Raw genomic sequence first — 26,984 nt, forward strand, 5'->3', positions numbered from 1 at the left:
CTGAAGAGAGCTGTGCGTAAACAAATGGCAGCAAACCTCAATGAACTGAAGCCACTTTGTAAAGAAGAGGGAGTCAGAATTCCTCCAAAATGATGTGAGAGATTGGTAATATCACACAGAAAATGATTACTACAAGTTTTTACTGCTAGCGGTGGTTCTACAAGGTATTGAGTTAAAAGGTGTCACACACGGCTTCTCCATTTTGACTTTATTTTTGTTACATAAATCATGACATGGTGTAATATGTCATGTGTTTGTTTTTAATCTGAGGTTGTATTTACCTAATTTGAAGACCTGCTAAAGAACAGATGATTGTTATTATGTCCTGATATGTAAATTCATAGAATTCAAAGAGGGTGTACTTTCTTTTTCCCATGACTGTATATAAAGTGGTTACCCTGGGGGATACAATGCCTGTACATCTCCACTCCTTCTGCAGGAATCATTTCACTGGGTTCCTAATTCTAGCCAGTGATGACATTCACTGTACATCCAGCAAGGCACACTCCCCTCTCAGAAATGGACATTATAGTGGGCGGAGGGTGGTAAGAGGTGTCTTTAACCCCTTAAAGACACATGACATGTGTGACATGTCATGATTCCCTTTTATTCCAGAAGTTTGGTCCTTAAGGGGTTAAGTGGCAAGGGATATCTGTAGAGATGGCACAGCTGGTGATAATGGGGTTGGGGTAGAGGGCTCCTGGTTACAGTCACTGGCCTATTATTAAGTTCCTTTTGGCAGGTGTGAAGGCAGTTGGTACGTGGGGAGCTGGGAATACAGTAAAAATGATAGTTTAATCTCTTTCCAGTCAGTATCACGGTGTGCAAAGCCGTACATGTTACCACGAGTCACCAAGCAGTAGTAATATGTGGCACACATGGGCAGACGACAGGAACTTTTACTGCATTTGTGACCGCCAGGGGCAGAATTGGACACATGGCACGTGTCACAGTGGCAAAGGGGAGGCGCTGCAGGTGGCATTGTGCGAGAAGCGTGCCAGGATGCTCCTCCAATTCTTTAGCCGAGAGCTGATGAGGCTCCTGACATCATGTGCGGTCGGTAGGCGAGAGGTGGAGAATGTTGAACTCTTGGTGTCATCATGTGAGGTTGAGGAGAACCTGGCATTAGGTGTCCCATGGAAGAAATTCCTCCAGAAAGGAAAAGGGACCCAAGGGAGTACAGGCCAGGCTCCTCGCTGGCCCCCTTCGGTAGTTCAAAAGCATTTTCCCCTTGCTTCTTCTTTTTGGACTTGTTGGTTACCTTACGATTCCGCGTCTGAATTCCATCTTTTTTCATTGTCAGAGGACGATTAACCTACAACAGAGAAAGAACCTAACTTTACTGTCAACCCATATCTTCTTACACCAACAAAACTAAACATAGAAAATGTTACCGGATACGCACAATACAGAGTGGGGACATTTAGCCAGGTAGAGGGGATTAGTCAGGTGGGGGAGGGATTTAGCCCAGTTGGGGGATTTAGCCAGGTAGAGGGGGTTAATCAGTTGGGGGCGGGGATTTAGCCAGGTAGAGGGGGCTAATCAGGTGGGGTGGATGAGAAAGCCAGGTAGAGGGGGCTAATCAGGTTGGGGGGAGATTTAGCCCAGTTGGGGGTTTAGCCAGGTAGAGGGGGCTAATCAGGTGAGGTGGATGGGAAAGCCAGGTAGAGGGGGCTAATCAGGTTGGGGGGAGATTTAGCCCAGTTGGGGGTTTAGCCAGGTAGAGGGGGCTAATCAGGTGAGGTGGATGGGAAAGCCAGGTAGAGGGGGCTAATCAGGTTGGGGGGAGATTTAGCCCAGTTGGGGGTTTAGCCAGGTAGAGGGGGCTAATCAGGTGAGGTGGCTGGGAAAGCCAGGTAGAGGGGGTTAATCAGGTGGGGTGGATGGGTAAGCCAGGTAGAGGGGTTAATCAGGTGTGTGGGAGGGTAAGGCGGTAAGCCAAGTAGAGGGGGTTAGCCAGTTCTTACATTGTGCAGCTTGTAGTACAGTCCGCAGGCATTGCACACAGGGTCCCCGCTTGCGTTGCGTCTCCACAGGGTGGTGGTGGTTGTGTGGCAGTTACTGCACTGCGTCCCGGCCCTCTTACTGATGATCTGCAGGACAGAGACATTAAATATTCTAATACTGATATTTTTACAAAATGCAATAAATGACGGGGTTTGTCAAATTACAGGGTTAGAGGAGAAAAGGGTGAGGAAGGAGAGATATTATTATTATTATTATTAATACTATTATAAAAATAGTCAGATGTAAAACAAATAAGGGAAAAAGGAGACGTGTACGCTCTTAGTACCATGTGTCTAATGTACAGAGTGTTTAATTTACCTCCATCTCCCTCCCCAGAGTGTGCAACCCCTTCCTCCCCATCTCCCCAAAGTGTGCAACCCCTCCCCATCTCCCCAAAGTGTGCAACCCCTCCCCATCTCCCCAAAGTGTGCAACCCCTCCCTCCCCAGAGTGTGCAACACCTCCCCATCTCCCCAAAGTGTGCAACCCCTCCCTCCCCAGAGTGTGCAACCCCTCCCTCCCCAAAGTGTGCAACACCTCCCCATCTCCACAAAGTGTGCAAGCCCTCCCCATCTCCCCAAAGTGTGCAAGCCCTCCCTCCCCAGAGTGTGCAACCTCTGCCTCCCCATCTCCCCAACGTGTGCAACCCCTCCCCATCTCCCCAGAGTGTGCAACCCCTCCCCATCTCCCCAGAGTGTGCAATCCCTCCCTCCCCAGAGTTTGCAACCCCTCCCCTTTCCTCACCAGAGTGTGCACTCCTCACTCACCAGAGTGTGCAACTCCTCACCTTTACTCATCAGTGTGCAACACCTCCCCTTTACTCATCAGAGTGTGCAGCCCCCCTACCCCCCAGAGTGTACAGCCCTGCCCCCTCGCTCCCAAATCATGTGTCTCCTGTGGAAAGTGTGCACTTTCTGTATCGTTCATACCAGGCGCTTCTTGGGTCGGATTAGGGGACGGTTCTGTCCATTCATCTTGTGATATAGGCCACAGGCATTGCACAGATAGTGACCGCTTACATCGCGTCTCCAGAGGGGAGTCACAGTGGCCCCACAGTTCACACACTCACGGTCCTCTGCAGAGCAACAAGATATATTTTTAGTATCTCCACTTGATCCAGCCACGCTTACCTTCACCACTATCCCAGGTTTCCAGCCACGCTTACCTTCACCACTATCCCAGGTTTCCAGCCACGCTTACCTTCACCACTATCCCATATTTATTATCCCCTCACCACTAATATCCCAGGTACATACCACCCCATCATTATCACCCCCCACCATTAATATCCCAGGTCCCTACCATCCCAATCATTATTATCCACCCACCTTTAATATCTCAGGAACATACCTTTCCCTCATTATCATCCCCCCACTGTTAATATCCCAGGTACATACAATACCCATCATTACCATCCCCCCACCGTTAATATTCCAGGAACATACTATGACGGACCGCCTGGCACCCTGACTGGGTACCTCCGTCAGTCACTGCTTCCTAGTACTACTTGCGAGCACCATAAGCACTGCACTGGAACACCATAACCACCGTAAACCCCCAAAAAAGCAGCAGCTTGGTTGGTGTCTCGCTGTCCTCCACCCACCCTGGACCCAAGATCCAGCTTCCAGTGGGTAGACCTCTCCTAGTCCAGAGAGCGAAGCAGGCTGCACTTACAAGAGCAATCGTTGTGATCCAATGGAGTATAGTTATTATAGCAATCCCCAGAGTGTAGTTCTCGAATCCTCCAAACATAAGCCAAGACTTCATGAAGGGGTAAACTGTTCTGTTTAATGGCAGCCACAACTGACCTTTTATGACAGTCCCCGTGCAAGAGGCACTCCCCCCTTGGACCTGAGAGTAGACTATAGTAAAAACATACACACAATTGCATTGGCTCTCTGGTCCAGGACACTCCCATACAAAACAAGACAATCCCTCCCCTATGCCTGGGAGATAATTGAGTCAGGAACTGAACTAACTCAATTATCTCTAGGCACAAAAAACACAACTTTTAACAACACCCTGAAAGTACCCCAAAAACCCATGGAAACCCCACAAAAGTTACATCCCCTGACAGCCCCTGATTCAGGGGTTCAGGATTTCCATGGAAGTCATAATTTTGACCGACCGTGCACATGGTCCTATGCCCAAAACAGTTTCAGGGAATCAGGGCTAACGGTCGGTCTCAAAAGTACATAACGCACATGAACAGAGCCTTTTAAAGTGCATTGGGCAAGGTATTTTGCAGGGCCCATAGTCCTGAGGCAAGAGGCTGGCCAGCAGGCAACTCCAAGAACCCGTGACGAGGTTCAGTTCATCACACATACCATACCCATCATAGTTATCCCACTATCACTGATAATATTCGAGGAACATACGATCCCCACCATTATCATCCACACCATCCCAAGAACATATCATCCCCCCATCCTTAATATCTCAGGATTATACAGTCCCATCATTGTCATCCCCCCACCGTTAATATCCCAGGAACATACCATCCCCAGCGTTATCATCCCCCCACCATTAATATCCCAGGAACATACCATCCCCATCATTATCATCGCTGACCACCATTAATATCCCATGAACATACCATCTCCATCATTATCATCGCTGACCACCATTAATATCACAGGAACATACCATCCCCATCATTATCATCCCTCCCACCATTAATATCCCAGGAACATACCATCCCCATCATTATCATCCCTCCCACCATTAATATCCCAGGAACATACCATCTCCATCATTATCATCGCTGACCACCATTAATATCACAGGAACATACCATCCCTATCATTATCACCCCCCCCCCCACCACCATTAATCTCTCAGGAACATACCATCCCCATCATTATCATCCCTCCCACCATTAATATCCCAGGAACATACCATCCCCATCATTATCATCCCTCCCACCATTAATATCCCAGGAACATACCATCCCCATCATTATCATCCCTCCCACCATTAATATCCCAGGAACATACCATCCCTATCATTATCATCCCCCCACCATTAATATCCCAGGAACATACCATCCCTATCATTATCATCCCTCCCACCATTAATATCCCAGGAACATACCATCCCTATCATTATCATCCCCCCACCATTAATATCTCAGGAACATACCATCCCCATCATTATCATCCCCCCACCATTAATATCTCAGGAACATACCATCCCTATCATTATCATCCCTCCCACCATTAATATCCCAGGAACATACCATCCCTATCATTATCATCCCTCCCACCATTAATATCCCAGGAACATACCATCCCTATCATTATCATCCCCCCACCATTAATATCCCAGGAACATACCATCCCCATCATTATCATCCCCCCACCATTAATATCTCAGGAACATGTCATCCCCATCATTATCATCCCCCCCACCATTAATATCCCAGGAACATACCATCCCTATCATTATCATCCCTCCCACCATTAATATCACAGGAACATACCATCCCTATCATTATCATCCCTCCCACCATTAATATCTCAGGAACATACCATCCCTATCATTATCATCCCTCCCACCATTAATATCTCAGGAACATACCATCCCTATCATTATCATCCCTCCCACCATTAATATCTCAGGAACATACCATCCCTATCATTATCATCCCTCCCACCATTAATATCACAGGAACATACCATCCCTATCATTATCATCCCCCCACCATTAATATCACAGGAACATACCATCCCCATCATTATCATCCCCCCACCATTAATATCCCAGGAACATACCATCCCTATCATTATCATCCCTCCCACCATTAATATCTCAGGAACATACCATCCCCATCATTATCATCCCCCCACCATTAATATCTCAGGAACATACCATCCCCATCATTATCATCCCCCCACCATTAATATCTCAGGAACATACCATCCCTATCATTATCATCCCTCCCACCATTAATATCTCAGGAACATACCATCCCTATCATTATCATCCCCCCACCATTAATATCCCAGGAACATACCATCCCTTTCATTATCACCCCCCCCCCCACCACCACCACCACCATTAATATCACAGGAACATACCATCCCCATCATTATCATCCCCCCACCATTAATATCCCAGGAACATACCATCCCTATCATTATCACCCCCCCCACCACCACCACCACCACCATTAATATCCCAGGAACATACCATCCCTATCATTATCATCCCCCAACCATTAATATCCCAGGAACATACCATCCCTATCATTATCATCCCCCAACCATTAATATGCCAGGAACATACCATCCCTATCATTATCATCCCCCAACCATTAATATCTCAGGAACATACCATCCATATCATTATCATCCCTCCCACCATTAATATCTCAGGAACATACCATCCCTATCATTATCATCCCCCCCACCATTAATATCTCAGGAACATACCATCCCTATCATTATCATCCCTCCCACCATTAATATCCCAGGAACATACCATCCCTATCATTATCATCCCCCCACCATTAATATCCCAGGAACATACCATCCCCATCATTATCATCCCCCCACCATTAATATCTCAGGAACATGTCATCCCCATCATTATCATCCCCCCCACCATTAATATCCCAGGAACATACCATCCCTATCATTATCATCCCTCCCACCATTAATATCACAGGAACATACCATCCCTATCATTATCATCCCCCCACCATTAATATCTCAGGAACATACCATCCCTATCATTATCATCCCTCCCACCATTAATATCTCAGGAACATACCATCCCTATCATTATCATCCCTCCCACCATTAATATCCCAGGAACATACCATCCCTATCATTATCATCCCCCCACCATTAATATCTCAGGAACATACCATCCCTATCATTATCATCCCCCCACCATTAATATCTCAGGAACATACCATCCCTATCATTATCATCCCTCCCACCATTAATATCCCAGGAACATACCATCCCTATCATTATCACCCCCCCACCATTAATATCTCAGGAACATACCATCCCTATCATTATCATCCCTCCCACCATTAATATCTCAGGAACATACCATCCCTATCATTATCATCCCCCCACCATTAATATCCCAGGAACATACCATCCCCATCATTATCATCCCTCCCACCATTAATATCCCAGGAACATGCCATCCCTATCATTATCATCCCCCCACCATTAATATCCCAGGAACATGTCATCCCCATCATTATCATCCCCCCACCATTAATATCCCAGGAACATACCATCCCCATCATTATCATCCCCCCACCATTAATATCCCAGGAACATACCATCCCTATCATTATCATCCCCCAACCATTAATATCCCAGGAACATACCATCCCTATCATTATCATCCCCCAACCATTAATATCCCAGGAACATACCATCCCTATCATTATCATCCCCCAACCATTAATATCTCAGGAACATACCATCCCTATCATTATCATCCCTCCCACCATTAATATCTCAGGAACATACCATCCCTATCATTATCATCCCCCCACCATTAATATCTCAGGAACATACCATCCATATCATTATCATCCCTCCCACCATTAATATCCCAGGAACATACCATCCCTATCATTATCATCCCCCCACCATTAATATCTCAGGAACATACCATCCCTATCATTATCATCCCCCCACCATTAATATCTCAGGAACATACCATCCCTATCATTATCATCCCTCCCACCATTAATATCCCAGGAACATACCATCCCTATCATTATCATCCCCCCACCATTAATATCTCAGGAACATACCATCCCTATCATTATCATCCCTCCCACCATTAATATCTCAGGAACATACCATCCCTATCATTATCATCCCCCCACCATTAATATCCCAGGAACATACCATCCCCATCATTATCATCCCTCCCACCATTAATATCCCTGGAACATGCCATCCCTATCATTATCATCCCCCCACCATTAATATCCCAGGAACATGTCATCCCCATCATTATCATCCCCCCCACCATTAATATCTCAGGAACATACCATCCCTATCATTATCATCCCCCCACCATTAATATCTCAGGAACATACCATCCCTATCATTATCATCCCCCCACCATTAATATCCCAGGAACATGCCATCCCTATCATTATCATCCCCCACCACCTGTAGTATCCCAGGAACATACCATCCCTATCATTATCATCCCCCACCACCTGTAGTATCCCAGGAACATAACATCCTCATCATTATTATCCCACCATTGTTAAAGGACCACTATAGTGCCAGGAAAACAAACTCGTTTTCCTGGCACTATAGGGTCTTTAGGCCCCCCCCCCACCCTAAGGGTTCCACTCCCGTTGTATTCAAGGGGGCTGAAGGGGTTAAACTCTTACCTTTCTCCAGCGCTGGGCTCCCTCGGCGCTGGGGAACTCTCCTCCCTCTTCCGACGTCAGCTCTGAATGCGCTTGCAAACCGCCCATTGGAAAGCGTTTCTCAATCGACGTTCAGTGTCTTCTCACTGTGATTTTCACAGTGAGAATCGCGGAAGCGCCTCTAGTGGCTGTCAATGAGACAGTCACTAGAGGCTGGATTAACCCTAGTGTAAACATAGCAGTTTCTGTGAAATTGCTATGTTTACAGCTGCAGGGTTAACCCTAGATGGACCTGGCACCCAGACCACTTCATTGAGCTGAAGTGGTCTTGGTGCCTATAGTGGTCCTTTAATTTCCCAGGTACATACCACCACCATCATTACCTGTGCCTTGGAAATATCCACTGTTGAAATCCTGCATCCCTGTAATGTACCCCATCTGAGGTAGGTTTTGGCTACTGGGGCTTCTTGGCTCAAGGGTCAGAAGATCAGGTGTCAAGGGGCTCATCCTCTCTGTCTTCAGTGTCTCCAGGAACTTTGGGCTTCCATCAGGCTCAGTTGGGGGAGCTGAGCTTAGCAGAAATGAGGCAGAGGTATACAATGGGGGTGAGGACAGGGTGCCCAAAGGAGAAACACTTGACTGATACAGCGGGAACGTCCCAGGGCTTCTGCCATATGCAGCAATACTGTGAGAGAGTCCGGAACCCATCTCCGGCCAGTGAGGGGGGAATGTCTGTGGCACTGAAGGAAAGAAAATAAGTTGACAGTGAGGAGGGAATGTCAGTGACAATGGGGAAAAGGACTGAAAGTCAGAGACACCGGGAAAAAGGACAGAAGGTGACAGTGAGGGAGGAATGTCGGTGACACTGGGGAAAGGACAGAAGGTGACAGTGAGAAGGGAATGTCGGTGACACTGGGAAAAAGGACAAAAAGTGACAGTGAGGGGGGAATGTCGGTGACACTGGGAAAAAGGACAGAAAGTGACAGTGAGGGGGAAATGTCGGTGAAACTGGGAAAAAGGACAGAAAGTGACAGTGAGGGGGAAATGTCGGAGACACTGGGGAAAAGGACAGAAAGTGACAGTGAGGGGGAAATGTCGGAGACACTGGGGAAAAGGACAGAAAGTGACAGTGAGGGGGAAATGTCGGAGACACTGGGGAAAAGGACAGAAAGTGACAGTGAGGGGGGAATGTCAGTGACACTGGGAAAAGGACAGAAGGTGACAGTGAGTCGGGAATGTCTTTGACAATGGGGAAAAGGACAGAAAGTGACAGTGAGGGGGGAATGTCAGTAACTACTGAATAAGAGGTGGCTGTGCTTTTCCTTTCCTCTCACCCCACCACTTGCCTGCTCGATCCTGTCCCATCTCACCTTATCAGATCTCTCTCCCCTTGTCTTGTGCCTTCCTTAACACACATCTTCAACTGCTCTCTCTCTTCTGGTGTTGTCCCTGCTAACCTTAAACATGCCACTGTAGTACCTATCCTGAAAAAAACATCTCTTGACCCATCCTCCCCCTCTAACTATCGTCCCATATCCCTGCTCCCTTTCTCATCAAAGCTTCTAGAAAGACTCGTCTTTACCCGTGTGACACTGTCCTTTCTTGGTTTTCCTCCTCTCTCTCCCAATGCTCATTCATTGTCTCCTTTTCTAATTATACCTCCACCACTCGTCCTGTCTCAGTTGGAGTCCACCAAGGCTCTGTCCTTGGTCCACTTCTATTTTTTCTTTATACTACCTCTATTGTAAAACTTATTGCCTCATTTGGATTCCACTACCACCTGTACATTTATGACACCCAGCTATATCTCTCCTCCCCGGACCTCTCCCCTGCTGTCCTGCAATGTGTTACTGCTTGCCTTTCCTCCAACTCTGACTGGATGTCCTCCCGCTTTCTGAAACTAAATCTCTCTAAGACTGAGCTCCTTGTCTTTCCTCCTCCTAAAACTGATCGTCCTCTTTTGCTCTCCTTTCACGACAGTGGTATCCACATCAGTCCATCCTTGCAAGCGCGCTGTCTTGGCATCATACTTGACTCTGAGCCTTTGAGCCTCACATCCAGTTCGTTGCCAAATCCTGTAGATTCCATCTTACAAATATAGACCCCACCCGCCCCTTTCTTATGCAAGATGCTACCAAGGAGCTTGTCCATGCTCTAGTAATTTACCACATAGATTTTTGTAACCCTCTTCTAATTGGTCTTCCCAAAAGCCGTATTGCCCCGCTACAGTCTGTAATGAATGCTGTCGCCAGACTTATTTTCCTATCCAGTCGGTCCTCTCACACCTCACCCCTCTATCAGTCCTTACATCCTGTATCCTATAGGAGTCAATTCTAAATGCTAACCCATACCTATAAAGCACCGAACAACTCTAGCCCCACTTATATCTCTTCACAGATCCATAGGTAGGCCCCTTCTTGGTCTCTCCGCTCTGCCCGTGACCTTCTCCTGTCCGTTCGCACCCATACGGCCAACTCACACTTGCAGGACTTCTCGCGGGCGGCTCCCTTCCTATGGAATAGCCTGCCTACCGCCATCAGACTCTCCCCTAGTCTTCAATCCTTTAAAGGACCACTATAGTGCCAGGAAAACAAACTCTTTTTCCTGGCACTATAGTGCCCTGAAGGTGCCCCCACCCTCAGGGTCCCACTTCCGTGGCGCTGAAGTGTTAGGAAGGGGTTAATCCCTTACCTTTTTTCCAGCGCCGGGCTCCCTCGGCGCTGGGACTCTCCTCCCTCTTCTGACGTCTCTGGCTGCTTTCCTATGGACACTGGGGTCTTCTCACTGTGAAAATCACAGTGAGAAGTGCGGAAGCGCCTCTAGCGGCTGTCAGAGACAGTCACTAGAGGCTGGATTAACCCATAGGTAAACATAGCAGTTTCTCTGAAACTGCTATGTTTACAGCAAAAAGGGTTAAACCTAGCTGGACCCGACACCCAGACCACTTCATTAAGCTGAAGTGGTCTGGGTGCCTATAGTGGTCCTTTAAGAAGTGCCTTAAAACCCATCTCTTTAGGAAAGCTTATGGCCTCCCAGAGTAACCTCTACCTCACATACCTGTCTCTTGCTCTCTCCTAAAGGGCAGCACTCTACTCTCTCCTCCCCAGCTCTGCTTCACTCCCACCTTATTTGATTGCGATTTCCTGTCCTAATGTGTTTTATACCCCACCTCCTATACTGTAAGCTCGTTTGAGCAGGGTCCTCTTCAACCTATCGTTCCTGTAAGTTTTCTTGTAATTGTCCTATTTATAGTTAAATCCCCCCTCTCATAATATTGTAAAGCGCTACGGAATCTGTTGGCGCTATATAAATGACAATAATAATAATAACACTGGGGAAAAGGACCGAAGGTGACAGTGAGGGGGGAATGTCAGTGACACTAGGGAAAAGGACCGAAGGTGACAGTAAGGGGGGAATTTATACGGCACTGAGGGAGCTTACAAAGGGACAAAAGATCCTATTAATGTAAAAAATATAAGTACGGTAAAGGGTGACAGAGAGGGGAGTTGGAGGTGTCTTGTGCCAGTTGGTCCTCACCTCCCATTCCATAGAAGAAGTCTGATTCCTCCGCTGGAGATGCCAGAGCCGAATCAGTATAGTGTTGGAGGGACTCGTGCCCGGACAGTGTTGTGTACTCCATCTTGCTAGTGATACCCGGGAACCTAGAACAGAGAGTACAGGGTATAACGGATAAACCAGGACAGAGCTGGGCTAACAGGCACCGTCCCAGCCCAGTCCCAGATGATCACAGTGTATGTTTCACTGCAAAAATGGAAAAAGAACCACGCTCAGTACACTGAAGACAGGGTGCTTAACTGAACCAAGGGCCAGCACAAGCCCAGAAGATAATAAATACCAGTATTAGAAAAATACCGACTCCAAGTTCTGATTTTGTGATCAAATCCTTAGAGAAAGGCTTAAAGAAAAACTTGAGTTACAAATTCCATAGTATCACTATTGCAGAATATTCTAAAAGCCAAAGATTACCGAGAGGCATGCACATGCACGTACAATCTACTCTATTCAGGGAAGAGTTATTGTTCTAGGTTGGAAGCGATCCTAAATAAATGTTCAATGGGTTGGATGCTCCTAAATTTAGAATTTTTGCTACAACTACGGCTGAATGTGCTCAATTGGAAACCGAATTTGTTAAAATTGTACACGGCGACACCCGAACAGATTCAAGAAAGATAGAGGAGTAAATTTCAAAGGGATCTCGATGACTAGACGGCATGCAACTGGAAGAACACGAAGACACTTAACTCAGAATGAACCGACTAGAACTGCTATCCTGACTAACGACATCTCTCGACACAGTGTTACACAGCTGACATTTCACACTATTGAGCATTACTGAGAGTAATGTCAAGATCCCAGTGTAAAACCCAATGAGCCAAATACCAGCGCCAAATGGATTGAAAAAATCTGGAAAAACCAAAAAGTGAAATAAAATAAAATTATTATTGAAAAAAAAAAAAGATATTTGTTTCTTTTTAAAATCACATACTCAGATTAGAGGGCTAAGATCATAATCATAGTTGAGGGTATAAAGTGTCTAATTCACGGATCCAATATGCTTCACGCGGGATTATTGTCTGCTGTATTTATTTACCTGGATTATTGTATGCCGTATTTATTTACCTGGATTATTGTCTGCTGTATTTATTTACCTGGATTATTGTATGCTGTATTTATTTACCGGGATTATTGTATGCTGTATTTATTTACCGGGATTATTGTATGCTGTATTTATTTACCTGGATTATTGTATGCCGTATTTATTTACCTGGATTATTGTATGCCGTATTTATTTACCTGGATTATTGTCTGCTGTATTTATTTACCTGGATTATTGTATGCTGTATTTATTTACCGGGATTATTGTATGCTGTATTTATTTACCGGGATTATTGTATGCTGTATTTATTTACCTGGATTATTGTATGCCGTATTTATTTACCTGGATTATTGTATGCCGTATTTATTTACCGGGATTATTGTATGCCGTATTTATTTACCGGGATTATTGTATGCCGTATTTATTTACCTGGATTATTGTATGCCGTATTTATTTACCGGGATTATTGTATGCTGTATTTATTTACCGGGATTATTGTATGCTGTATTTATTTACCGGGATTATTGTATGCCGTATTTATTTACCGGGATTATTGTATGCTGTATTTATTTACCGGGATTATTGTATGCCGTATTTATTTACCGGGATTATTGTATGCCGTATTTATTTACCGGGATTATTGTATGCCGTATTTATTTACCGGGATTATTGTATGCCGTATTTATTTACCGGGATTATTGTATGCCGTATTTATTTACCGGGATTATTGTATGCCGTATTTATTTACCTGGATTATTGTATGCCGTATTTATTTACCGGGATTATTGTATGCCGTATTTATTTACCTGGATTATTGTATGCCGTATTTATTTACCGGGATTATTGTATGCCGTATTTATTTACCTGGATTATTGTATGCTGTATTTATTTACCTGGATTATTGTATGCTGTATTTATTTACCTGGATTATTGTATGCTCTATTTATTTACCGGGATTATTGTATGCTGTATTTATTTACCTGGATTATTGTATGCCGTATTTATTTACCTGGATTATTGTATGCTGTATTTATTTACCTGGATTATTGTATGCTGTATTTATTTACCTGGATTATTGTATGCTGTATTTATTTACCTGGATTATTGTATGCTGTATTTATTTACCGGGATTATTGTATGCTGTATTTATTTACCGGGATTATTGTATGCCGTATTTATTTACCTGGATTATTGTATGCCGTATTTATTTACCTGGATTATTGTATGCTCTATTTATTTACCTGGATTATTGTATGCTGTATTTATTTACCGGGATTATTGTATGCTGTATTTATTTACCTGGATTATTGTCTGCTGTATTTATTTACCTGGATTATTGTATGCCGTATTTATTTACCTGGATTATTGTATGCTGTATTTATTTACCTGGATTATTGTATGCCGTATTTATTTACCGGGATTATTGTATGCCGTATTTATTTACCTGGATTATTGTATGCTGTATTTATTTACCTGGATTATTGTATGCCGTATTTATTTACCTGGATTATTGTATGCTGTATTTATTTACCGGGATTATTGTATGCTGTATTTATTTACCTGGATTATTGTATGCTGTATTTATTTACCTGGATTATTGTATGCTGTATTTATTTACCTGGATTATTGTATGCTGTATTTATTTACCTGGATTATTGTATGCTGTATTTATTTACCTGGATTATTGTATGCTGTATTTATTTACCGGGATTATTGTATGCTGTATTTATTTACCTGGATTATTGTATGCCGTATTTATTTACCTGGATTATTGTATGCTGTATTTATTTACCTGGATTATTGTATGCCGTATTTATTTACCGGGATTATTGTCTGCTGTATTTATTTACCTGGATTATTGTATGCTGTATTTATTTACCTGGATTATTGTATGCTGTATTTATTTACCTGGAATATTGTATGCTGTATTTATTTACCTGGATTATTGTATGCTGTATTTATTTACCTGGAATATTGTATGCCGTATTTATTTACCTGGATTATTGTATGCTGTATTTATTTACCTAGATTATTTTATGCTGTTCCTGTTACCCAGCGGAGATACTGTGGATTATACTACCTCTCCGCTACACATAGTAATACAGTAACATGGTAACATAGTAATATAGTAACATGGTAACATAGTAATACAGTAACATGGTAACATAGTAACATAGTAATACAGTAACATTATTACTATGTTACTATATTACTATGTTACCATGTTACTGTATTACTATGTGTAGCGGAGAGGTAGTATAATCCACAGTAATATAGTAACATAGTAAAATAGTAACACGGTAACATAGTAATACAGTAACATGGTAACATAGTAATACAGTAACATGGTAACATAGTAATATAGTAACACGGTAACCTAGAATATAGTAACATGGTAACATAGTAATATAGTAACATAGTAAAATAGTAACACGGTAACATAGTAATACAGTACCATGGTAACATAGTAATACAGTAACATGGTAACATAGTAATATAGTAACACGGTAACCTAGAATATAGTAACATGGTAATATAGTAACATGGTAACATAGTAACACGGTAACCTAGAATATAGTAACATGGTAATATAGTAACATGGTAACATAGTAACACGGTAACCTAGAATATAGTAACATGGTAATATAGTAACATGGTAACATAGTAACACGGTAACATGGTAACATAGTAACACGGTAACCTAGAATATAGTAACATGGTAATATAGTAACATTGTAACATAGTAATACAGTAACATGGTAACATAGTAACACGGTAACCTAAAATATAGTAACATGGTAACATAGAATATAGTAACATGGTAATATAGTAACATGGTAACATAGTAATATAGTAACATGGTAATATAGTAACATGGTAACATAGTAATATAGTAACATGGTAATATAGTAGTAACATGGTAACATAGTAATATAGTAACACGGTAAACAAGTAATATAGTAACACGGTAACCTGGAATATAGTAACATAGTAACATAGTAATTGTGGCAAACCTAGCCACTGTGGAACTATAATCTGGGAAGGTTGTCTGGAGGCTGTATTATGTGCCATGTATATTTGCTGTGTATGTGTTATGTTAGGGCGATTCGCATGCTGGCAGCCGTAAGCTACCAGCATACAAAGACTTTGTTCGACGAACAGCGGTGACTTAAGCCGTTCGCCGAACGAATAAGGGCTCCCCTGATAGACCACACACTTAGGGTCGTGTGGCAATTGTTAACCGATTGCAACAATGTTGCAATCGGTAATTATAGACTATTCTGGGTGGCCGTCGTTCGACTACCGACCATGCGGCGGTCGGCCATCTTGGATTCGTCTATTTGGCAGCGGTGCTTGGTCGTCGAGTGCCTGGAACCAAAAACGGCTACTCGATGATGCGAGCACCGCTGCACTTCCAAGCCATTCGGGAGCCCGGTTTTTCGGTAGAATCGTTCCCCTGGATATGTTCGACAGATTGAGGGGAACTTCTATGTAAAGTTATATTTGTGCGGCGTTCGGTCAATTCCGCCGGGATCTGAGCGGTATTCTCACGAAAGGTGCGCTCAGACCCCAGCTACCTGCCGAACGTTCGGTCATTTAAATCTACCGAATAAAATGTGAAAACCGTATTTTAATATAGATTGTCAGTTCTGCTGCACGAGGGGATAATCCACTTAATCGTCCATTTTAGTGGGTGTATCCTTCTCGTGCAGCACAGCCTGTTGGGAAAGTTACAATGTATGATGGGAGAAATCCCCTGGATTTACTGTCTGGAAACCCCTTGCATGGGGAACTGTATAAATATGCCAGCTGTGAATAAAACGAGTTAGTTGACTCCCAGACTGTGTTTCGTCCGGTTATTGGGAGGATTTGGGGATTTGTCTTACCCTTCAGCGCTGACTGTGGATGTACTCGTGGAACCAGCGGAGATTGTGGTCTTTAATACCTGCCCTCCGCTACAATTGGTGGCAAGCGACGGGATCCGACCTTACAGCCGAAAGAGCGCAATTCGTGCAAATCGTAACTGCTGAAGGAGGAAAAGGGAATGGCAAGCAGAACCCAACGAAAGAACCGACTACCGAAGTGAATGGAGACGGATTATTCTAAATTAAAGAAACAGACACTAAAAGATCTACTGGAAGCCAGGGGTAAAGTAGCCAGCAGCAAACCTAAGGCTGTACTAATTGCCGAGCTAATGGAGGGAGACCAAGCCCGCAGCGCTACACCCCCAGTAGTCATGGAAGAAACGCTCTATGAGAGAGAAATGAGGACCAGGCTGGCATTTTTACCACAGCCTATATCAGCGGACATGATGAACCTAGTAATGGCGAATGTGCAGGAGTACGTGATGGCACACAGCCCACAGTATGCAACCCCTCGGACCGGGACCACGACCGAGTCATCACACAGCCAGGTACCACCCAAAGTTCCTTATCAAGCATTTAAAGTATTTTGCGAGGAGAAGGAGGAAATCGATGGGTTTTTACAAGATTTTGAGAGGCTGTGTGATTTACATGACTTGGCACGACCCACATGGGTCCCCCTGCTGGCAAGCAGACTAGCAGGGCGGGCAGCCGATGCATACCGCGCTGTACCCAGCGAGGACAGCAAGGACTATGAGAAAGTAAAACGAGCGATACTAGACCGGTACGCCATCACCCCAGAAGCCTACCGGCGAAAATTTAGAGACCTAAAGAAACCAGAGAAAGACTCACATGCCGAGTGGGCACACAAGTTAGACCAAGCATCCAAAGGGTGGATACAAGCGAGCCAAGCCACGACCATGGAAGGATTGCGGCAGTTACTACTGCTGGAGCAATTTTTTGATGGACTAGCTCCAATGACCCAAGAATGGGTAAGAGACAGGAAACCTCTCACCCTAACCGAGGCGGCACAATTGGCCGACCAGCATTTTGACGCAAGGAGACATCAGGTAACCCTCTCCAAGGGCTACCCACGACCCACGGGGTCACCCAGCACTCCCATTACCCCAAGTCCCACTACAACCCCTTTTCGCACGGCCCCAGGGAATGTACCACCGGCTTCCCGGTACAACGGCCGTGCCAATATCCAGTGCCACTCTTGCAAACAGTGGGGGCATATAGCCCGGGAATGCACCCAAAACCGGGGCAGACCCACCTGGAACCAAGCCCGACCAAACCCAGCCCCAAGGGCTGCAGCCCACTATTATCAGCGGGAACCAGCGGCCCAAGAACTGTGGAGTGTACAACCGGAGGAACCACTAGGAGTATTACATGAGGTGATGTCGGTCAGAGCTACTGACAACAGACAACATCATCGGCAGCTGGTAACGCTGGAGGGGAAAGAGTTACAGGGGCTTCGCGATTCCGGAGCCACCCTCACTTTGATTGCACCCCACCTAGTTTCCGGGACCGCTCACACTGGGGGATCAGTGGCCGTGAGGGTAGCAGGGGGAGCAGTGTACCGTTTGCCCACTGCTAAAGTACATTTGAATTGGGGTGTGGGGGAGGGAGTTGTAGAAGTAGGTCTCATGCAAAACCTACCTGCGGATGTGGTACTGGGGAATGACCTAGGACAGATGACCTCTGCTTTTGTTCCCCAAGCTCCCTACCAAGAGGCACAACCAGTCACCACCCGGCAACAAGCCCGCACCACGGCTCCACCTACACACTCTGAGGCTCAGGTAAGAGACCAAGACCCTCACCCGATACGTATGTCCTGGGATACCCCAGCTAAGTTTGAAGCCGAGGTAAAAGCAGATCCCACATTACAGGTGTATAGGGACAGGGTACGCAATGACCAAGCGGGGACAGAGGGGGAGCGGTATACGTGGGAAAAAGGGCTACTATATCGCATTGCAGAACGAGGAGTGGGGGGGTCCGCCACAGTGTCTACCAAACAGTTAGTGGTTCCCCAAAAGTACCGGCCCGAGCTACTTAAGATTGCGCACGATATACCCTTATCCGGACATCTAGGGGTGACTCGCACCCGATATAGATTGACACATGCATTTTTCTGGCCAGGGATTTCTAAAGATGTGAGACACTACTGCACGTCCTGTGATATATGTCAGCGAGTAGGCAAAAGAGGTGACCGCCACAAAGCGAAATTATGTCCCCTCCCGATCATTTCCGAACCGTTCAGTAGAGTGGCCGTAGACATAGTGGGGCCACTATCCAAACCCAGTCCCTCCGGTAAAAAGTATATCTTGACGGTAGTGGACTATGCCACCCGATACCCCGAGGCCGTAGCTATCTCAAATATCCATGCCGAGACAGTAGCCGAGGCATTGATGAAAATATTCTCCCGGGTAGGGTTTCCCCAAGAAATAATATCTGATAGGGGCACCCAATTCACCGCCGAGGTCACTCAGCAACTATGGAAAATATGTGGCATTAAGCCCATAATAAATTCCGCATACCATCCCCAGTCCAATGGTTTATGCGAAAGATTTAATGGTACGTTAAAGCAAATGCTCCGTACGTTTGGGGAGGCACACCGAGACTGGGAACGTTTTCTACCCCATTTACTTTTCGCCTATAGAGAGGTACCCCAAGAGTCCACCGGATTTTCCCCGTTTGAATTGTTATTCGGGAGGAGGGTGCGGGGACCATTAGATCTCATTAGAGAGCATTGGGAGGGAGAGAGTAGCCCAGATGGAACCCCTATCGTATCCTACGTGCTGGAGTTCAGGGACCGTCTGGAGGCGCTGACTCAGGAGGTGCGCACCAACCTTCAGGCGGCCCAGCAACGCCAGCGCCGTTGGTACGATAAGGGAGCCAGGGACCGCAGCTTTCAGGTGGGACAGAAGGTTTTGATTTTAAAACCTGTCCGCACAGACAAGCTGCAGGCCATCTGGCAAGGCCCATACCAGGTGGTGGAACAGAAGTGTGACACCACCTACGTGATTGGCCCCTGCTCAGGGGTAGGGAAGAGACGCATGCTCCATGTGAACATGCTCAAACCCTACCATGAGAGGATAGAGGACGTGGCGGCGATATGCGCCTCAGCCTCGGAGGATCAGGAGAATTTACCCCTACCCGACCTATTGGAACCGGAGGAGCAGACCGAGCCCTCCAAGGGGGTTCAGCTGGGGGAGCGGCTAAGCCCACAGGAGCGTGCCCAGGTACAAGAGTTGATCGTAGCGAAAGGAGCTACCTTCTCCAATTTACCAGGGTACACTCAGCTGGCCACCCACCGAGTTGAAACCCCAGGACAGCTACCCATGCGGCAGACTCCGTACCGCGTTCCTGAAGCCGTCAGGGCTCACATGGAAAAGGAAATAGCGGAAATGTTACAGCTAGGGGTGATCGAGCATTCAGATAGCCCCTGGGCATCGCCGGTAGTGTTGGTACCCAAAAAGGACGGCACGACACGTTTCTGTGTCGACTACCGGAGGCTAAATGACAAAACGGTGTCTGATGCCTACCCGATGCCCCGGATAGACGAGCTGCTGGATAAGATGGCACGGGGTCAGTATCTCACTACCATAGATCTATGCAAAGGATACTGGCAGATTCCACTAGCCGAGGATGCCATCCCTAAGTCGGCGTTTGTCACCCCGTTTGGCTTGTATCAATTTAGGGTCATGCCATTCGGGATGAAAAACGCTCCGGCAACCTTCCAGCGGATGGTAGATCGGCTACTGGATGGATTCCAGGAATACGCCTGTGCCTATTTAGACGATATAGCTATATTCAGTCAGACCTGGGCCGAACATCTACAACACATAGGGGCCATACTCGATCGCATTGGAGAGGCAGGATTGACGCTGAAACCCAGTAAATGCCATATAGGGATGGCAGAGGTGCAGTACTTGGGCCACAGGGTGGGAAGCGGGCGACAGAAACCCGAACCTGCTAAAGTAGAAGCGGTAGCTAAATGGCCAACCCCTAGAACGAAAACCCAGGTGTTAGCATTTCTAGGTACCGCCGGGTACTATAGGAAGTTTGTACCCAATTATAGCGCCCTGGCCAAACCCCTGACTGACTTGACCCGTAAAAATCTTCCTCGACAGGTTATCTGGGCCCCAGAGTGTGACCAGGCCTTCCAACAACTAAAAACGGCACTAATCAATGCTCCAGTACTGAATGCTCCTGATCCAACTAAACGATTTCTTGTCCACACAGACGCTTCAATGTTTGGATTGGGGGCAGTGCTGAGCCAAGTTGGACCTGATGGCGGAGAACACCCCGTAGCATACTTGAGCCGAAAGCTATTACCACGCGAAGTAAGCTACGCCGCCATTGAGAAGGAGTGCCTGGCCGTGGTGTGGGCCCTTAAGAAATTACAGCCCTATTTGTACGGACAACCTTTCTCCCTACTCACAGATCACAACCCGTTGGTGTGGCTTAACCGTGTAGCAGGAGACAACGGCCGGCTGCTGCGCTGGAGTTTGGCGCTGCAGCCCTTTGACTTTACGATACACTATCGCCCAGGGAAGCAAAACGGTAACGCCGACGGGTTATCTAGACAAACTGAACTTGAAAAGTGATCTGTGAGTATTTTCCCGGACCTCCCCAAGCCGATCCGTTGGGATCAGACTGTGTATGCCGGCTTGATTTTGGGGGAGCATTGTGGCAAACCTAGCCACTGTGGAACTATAATCTGGGAAGGTTGTCTGGAGGCTGTATTATGTGCCATGTATATTTGCTGTGTATGTGTTATGTTAGGGCGATTCGCATGCTGGCAGCCGTAAGCTACCAGCATACAAAGACTTTGTTCGACGAACAGCGGTGACTTAAGCCGTTCGCCGAACGAATAAGGGCTCCCCTGATAGACCACACACTTAGGGTCGTGTGGCAATTGTTAACCGATTGCAACAATGTTGCAATCGGTAATTATAGACTATTCTGGGTGGCCGTCGTTCGACTACCGACCATGCGGCGGTCGGCCATCTTGGATTCGTCTATTTGGCAGCGGTGCTTGGTCGTCGAGTGCCTGGAACCAAAAACGGCTACTCGATGATGCGAGCACCGCTGCACTTCCAAGCCATTCGGGAGCCCGGTTTTTCGGTAGAATCGTTCCCCTGGATATGTTCGACAGATTGAGGGGAACTTCTATGTAAAGTTATATTTGTGCGGCGTTCGGTCAATTCCGCCGGGATCTGAGCGGTATTCTCACGAAAGGTGCGCTCAGACCCCAGCTACCTGCCGAACGTTCGGTCATTTAAATCTACCGAATAAAATGTGAAAACCGTATTTTAATATAGATTGTCAGTTCTGCTGCACGAGGGGATAATCCACTTAATCGTCCATTTTAGTGGGTGTATCCTTCTCGTGCAGCACAGCCTGTTGGGAAAGTTACAATGTATGATGGGAGAAATCCCCTGGATTTACTGTCTGGAAACCCCTTGCATGGGGAACTGTATAAATATGCCAGCTGTGAATAAAACGAGTTAGTTGACTCCCAGACTGTGTTTCGTCCGGTTATTGGGAGGATTTGGGGATTTGTCTTACCCTTCAGCGCTGACTGTGGATGTACTCGTGGAACCAGCGGAGATTGTGGTCTTTAATACCTGCCCTCCGCTACAGTAATATAGTAACACGGTAACATAGTAACACGGTAACATGGTAACATAGTAACACGGTAACCTAGAATATAGTAACATGGTAATATAATAACATGGTAACATAGTAACACAGTAACCAAGTAATATAGTAACATGCTAATATAGTAACACGGTAACCAAGTAATATAGTAACACGGTAACCAAGTAATATAGTAACATGGTAATATAGTAACACAGTAACCAAGTAATATAGTAACATGCTAATATAGTAACACGGTAACCAAGTAATATAGTAACATGGTAACATAGTAATATAGTAACACGGTAACCAAGTAATATAGTAACACGGTAACCTAGAATATAGTAACATGGTAACATAGTAATATAGTAACACGGTAACCAAGTAATATAGTAACACGGTAACCTAGAATATAGTAACATTGTAACATAGTAATATAGTAACACGGTAATATAGTAACACGGTAACCAAGTAATATAGTAACACGGTAACCAAGTAATATAGTAACATGGTAACATAGTAATATAGTAACACAGTAAACAAGTAATATAGTAACACGGTAACCAAGTAATATAGTAACATGGTAACATAGTAATATAGTAACACAGTAAACAAGTAATATAGTAACACGGTAACCAAGTAATATAGTAACATGGTAACATAGTAATATAGTAACACGGTAACATAGTAACACGGTAACATGGTAACATAGTAACACGGTAACCTAGAATATAGTAACATGGTAATATAATAACATGGTAACATAGTAATACAGTAACATGGTAACATAGTAACACGGTAACCTAAAATATAGTAACATGGTAACATAGAATATAGTAACATGGTAATATAGTAACATGGTAACATAGTAATATAGTAACACGGTAACCAAGTAATATAGTAACATGCTAATATAGTAACACGGTAACCAAGTAATATAGTAACATGGTAACCAAGTAATATAGTAACATGGTAACCAAGTAATATAGTAACATGCTAATATAGTAACACGGTAACCAAGTAATATAGTAACACGGTAACCTAGAATATAGTAACATTGTAACATAGTAATATAGTAACACGGTAACCAAGTAATATAGTAACACGGTAACCAAGTAATATAGTAACATGGTAACATAGTAATATAGTAACACAGTAAACAAGTAATATAGTAACACGGTAACCAAGTAATATAGTAACATGGTAACATAGTAATATAGTAACACGGTAACATAGTAACACGGTAACATGGTAACATAGTAACACGGTAACCTAGAATATAGTAACATGGTAATATAATAACATGGTAACATAGTAATACAGTAACATGGTAACATAGTAACACGGTAACCTAAAATATAGTAACATGGTAACATAGTAATATAGTAACACGGTAACCAAGTAATATAGTAACATGCTAATATAGTAACACGGTAACCAAGTAATATAGTAACATGGTAACCAAGTAATATAGTAACATGCTAATATAGTAACACGGTAACCAAGTAATATAGTAACACGGTAACCTAGAATATAGTAACATTGTAACATAGTAATATAGTAACACGGTAACCAAGTAATATAGTAACACGGTAACCAAGTAATATAGTAACATGGTAACATAGTAATATAGTAACACAGTAAACAAGTAATATAGTAACACGGTAACCAAGTAATATAGTAACATGGTAACATAGTAATATAGTAACACGGTAACATAGTAACACGGTAACATGGTAACATAGTAACACGGTAACCTAGAATATAGTAACATGGTAATATAATAACATGGTAACATAGTAATACAGTAACATGGTAACATAGTAATACAGTAACATGGTAACATAGTAACACGGTAACCTAAAATATAGTAACATGGTAACATAGAATATAGTAACATGGTAATATAGTAACATGGTAACATAGTAATATAGTAACACGGTAACCAAGTAATATAGTAACATGCTAATATAGTAACACGGTAACCAAGTAATATAGTAACACGGTAACCAAGTAATATAGTAACACGGTAACCAAGTAATATAGTAACACGGTAACCTAGTAATATAGTAACATGGTAACATAGTAATATAGTAACACAGTAAACAAGTAATATAGTAACACGGTAACCTAGTAATATAGTAACATGGTAACATAGTAATATAGTAACACGGTAACATAGTAACACGGTAACATGGTAACATAGTAACACGGTAACCTAGAATATAGTAACATGGTAATATAGTAACATTGTAACATAGTAATACAGTAACATGGTAACATAGTAACACGGTAACCTAAAATATAGTAACATGGTAATATAGTAACATGGTAATATAGTAGTAACATGGTAACATAGTAATATAGTAACACGGTAAACAAGTAATATAGTAACACGGTAACCTAGAATATAGTAACATAGTAACATAGTAATATAGTAACACGGTAACATAGTAACACGGTAACATGGTAACATAGTAACACGGTAACCTAGAATATAGTAACATGGTAATATAATAACATGGTAACATAGTAACACGGTAACCAAGTAATATAGTAACACGGTAACCAAGTAATATAGTAACATGGTAATATAGTAACACAGTAACCAAGTAATATAGTAACATGGTAACATAGTAATATAGTAACACGGTAACCAAGTAATATAGTAACACGGTAACCTAGAATATAGTAACATTGTAACATAGTAATATAGTAACACGGTAACCAAGTAATATAGTAACACGGTAACCAAGTAATATAGTAACATGGTAACTGTGGCGAAACCAGCTTCGCCACTGTGAACTGGAGAGGCCTGGCTGCTAGCCTCCTGCCCGCTGACTATGGCCCCTGGACATATTGCACATTAAAGACTATATTTGGGCATGTACTAATTTATATTGCTGCTACTGGCCCTTTAAAATCAGCAATGGACATTTTGGGACTACTGTCCCTTTAAGACTGTGGAGCGTAGTACAGTAATCCTGCCTTTAATACTTTCATGTAATGTATTATGTGTCCTCTGGGTGGCCGCCATTCGGGAAACAACCACGTGGCGGCGGCCATCTTAAACTACCGAACAGCGGTGTTTTGCCGTCGAGTGTCTGGAACTAAAATCGGACACTTGACTAGGCAAACACCGCTGAGACCTCCATACTTCCAGAAATTCGTATGGAAACTACCGAATGACCCGCCGTTCGGTAGAAAGAACCCCACAAACAAGGGAATTCATTCAAACCCTCTCCAGGCTCTATAACACAGGCAATTCGTCTGTTTCATTCACTTGTTTGTGACCGACCGCAGGGCCAAAATGCATGGAACTGTTTTCGGATACTTTACCCATGCGGTCGGTCAATACTTTAAAGTCCCATAACTCCCGAACCGTTTATCCGAATGGGCTGATTCTTGCATATGTTGTCCCCCTGAATAAGGGCTATCAGGGGATACCTGTTTTGGAGGTGTAGCCTATGTATTTGGGGTACATCCAGGAATTGGGGAAAAAGGTGTACGGTATAATTGTGTTAAGTGTTAATCTAAGGGGAGGAAATGTGTGGGAGGTACATCCATGTGATTGGTTAATTTCATCCTCCCCCTGGGAGTGTCCTGTATGTACTTGTTTGTAATAAAAGCCAGACTGGGTGTCCCAGTCTTGAGTCTTGCTTAACCCTCAAAGCGATGTGTCGTCTCGGTCTTTGGGGGAATGGGATTGTATGCTGACTGCCAAGAGTGTAAGCCGATGTCTGCTTTTCTTGTTCAGCTGTTCCAGTGTTCGTGTGGTTCCAGTCGGGAGAATGGTGTTTGCAGTAGCTGCCTGTGCATCTGGAAAGGGGATTATCGCCTAAACTGGGTTTTATCCTCTTGTAAGTGAAACGGTCCGTTACAATTGGTGGCAGCGGTGGGATCGTTCCTACAACCAGAGGGACAGCTACAGACAACACCATTTCTGGATTACAAATTGAGGGCAACGCTAGTATCCGTACAGCGACCCTATCTACAAAGGAACTCAGAAAATGGAGGAGGAGTTTCAAGTTAGATTGGACGATTACCTCCCGGAGTCTGGAGCAGTCCCAGAGAAGAACATGTTGATGTACAGACAGTCTGTCAGAGCCGAATTGTGGGACGAAGCCCTAGAGGAAGTACAGTATTCACGAGGGGATCAGCGCCGCAGCAGAAGGCAGCGAATTCTGGCTAGAATGGCAGAGCGGATGCCCCTCCTGAGAAAACAGACCACAGAAAAGTGGGTGACTAGACTCGAGATTCTAGTATACGCAGAACTGGTGCTCGACGACGCATACCAGGCGCTACAGTGGTACGCGGCTCAGTGTGTCCCCAGGATGGCAGAGTATGAGTTCCCAGAAGGCGGAGATTACACTGGCCCCGGTCTATTTTGGGATAATAGTGGTGACGGGGACTTTGGGGAAGATGCCGACTATCGTTTTTGGGACCTGTACGGCATCCGGGAGAACATGCTGGGTCTCTTTGGC

General features: G+C 44.5%; 1 protein-coding gene across 2 annotated transcripts in view; it reads right to left on the reverse strand.

Annotated features, from left to right (window-relative positions):
* Window positions 1–640: 640 nt before the first annotated feature.
* GATA1 (GATA binding protein 1) overlaps window positions 641–26,984 on the reverse strand; it is a 33,410-nt gene continuing 7,066 nt past the window's right edge. Inside the window, exons 2-6 of one of the 2 annotated variants that reach the window (XM_063431816.1) lie at window positions 11,908–12,032; window positions 8,754–9,110; window positions 2,936–3,081; window positions 1,968–2,093; window positions 641–1,315 (exon numbers count right to left, since the gene is read on the reverse strand). In XM_063431816.1, the coding sequence (XP_063287886.1) occupies window positions 1,019–1,315; window positions 1,968–2,093; window positions 2,936–3,081; window positions 8,754–9,110; window positions 11,908–12,010 (1,029 nt within the window). In that variant the 5' untranslated portion in view covers window positions 12,011–12,032 and the 3' untranslated portion in view covers window positions 641–1,018. Of the gene's footprint in view, window positions 1,316–1,967; window positions 2,094–2,935; window positions 3,082–8,753; window positions 9,111–11,907; window positions 12,133–26,984 lie in introns of both variants that reach the window. The other variant, XM_063431817.1, reaches the window with a different exon arrangement.

The sequence above is a fragment of the Pelobates fuscus genome, chromosome 9, assembly GCF_036172605.1.
Source record: "Pelobates fuscus isolate aPelFus1 chromosome 9, aPelFus1.pri, whole genome shotgun sequence".
Lineage (NCBI taxonomy): Eukaryota > Metazoa > Chordata > Amphibia > Anura > Pelobatidae > Pelobates > Pelobates fuscus.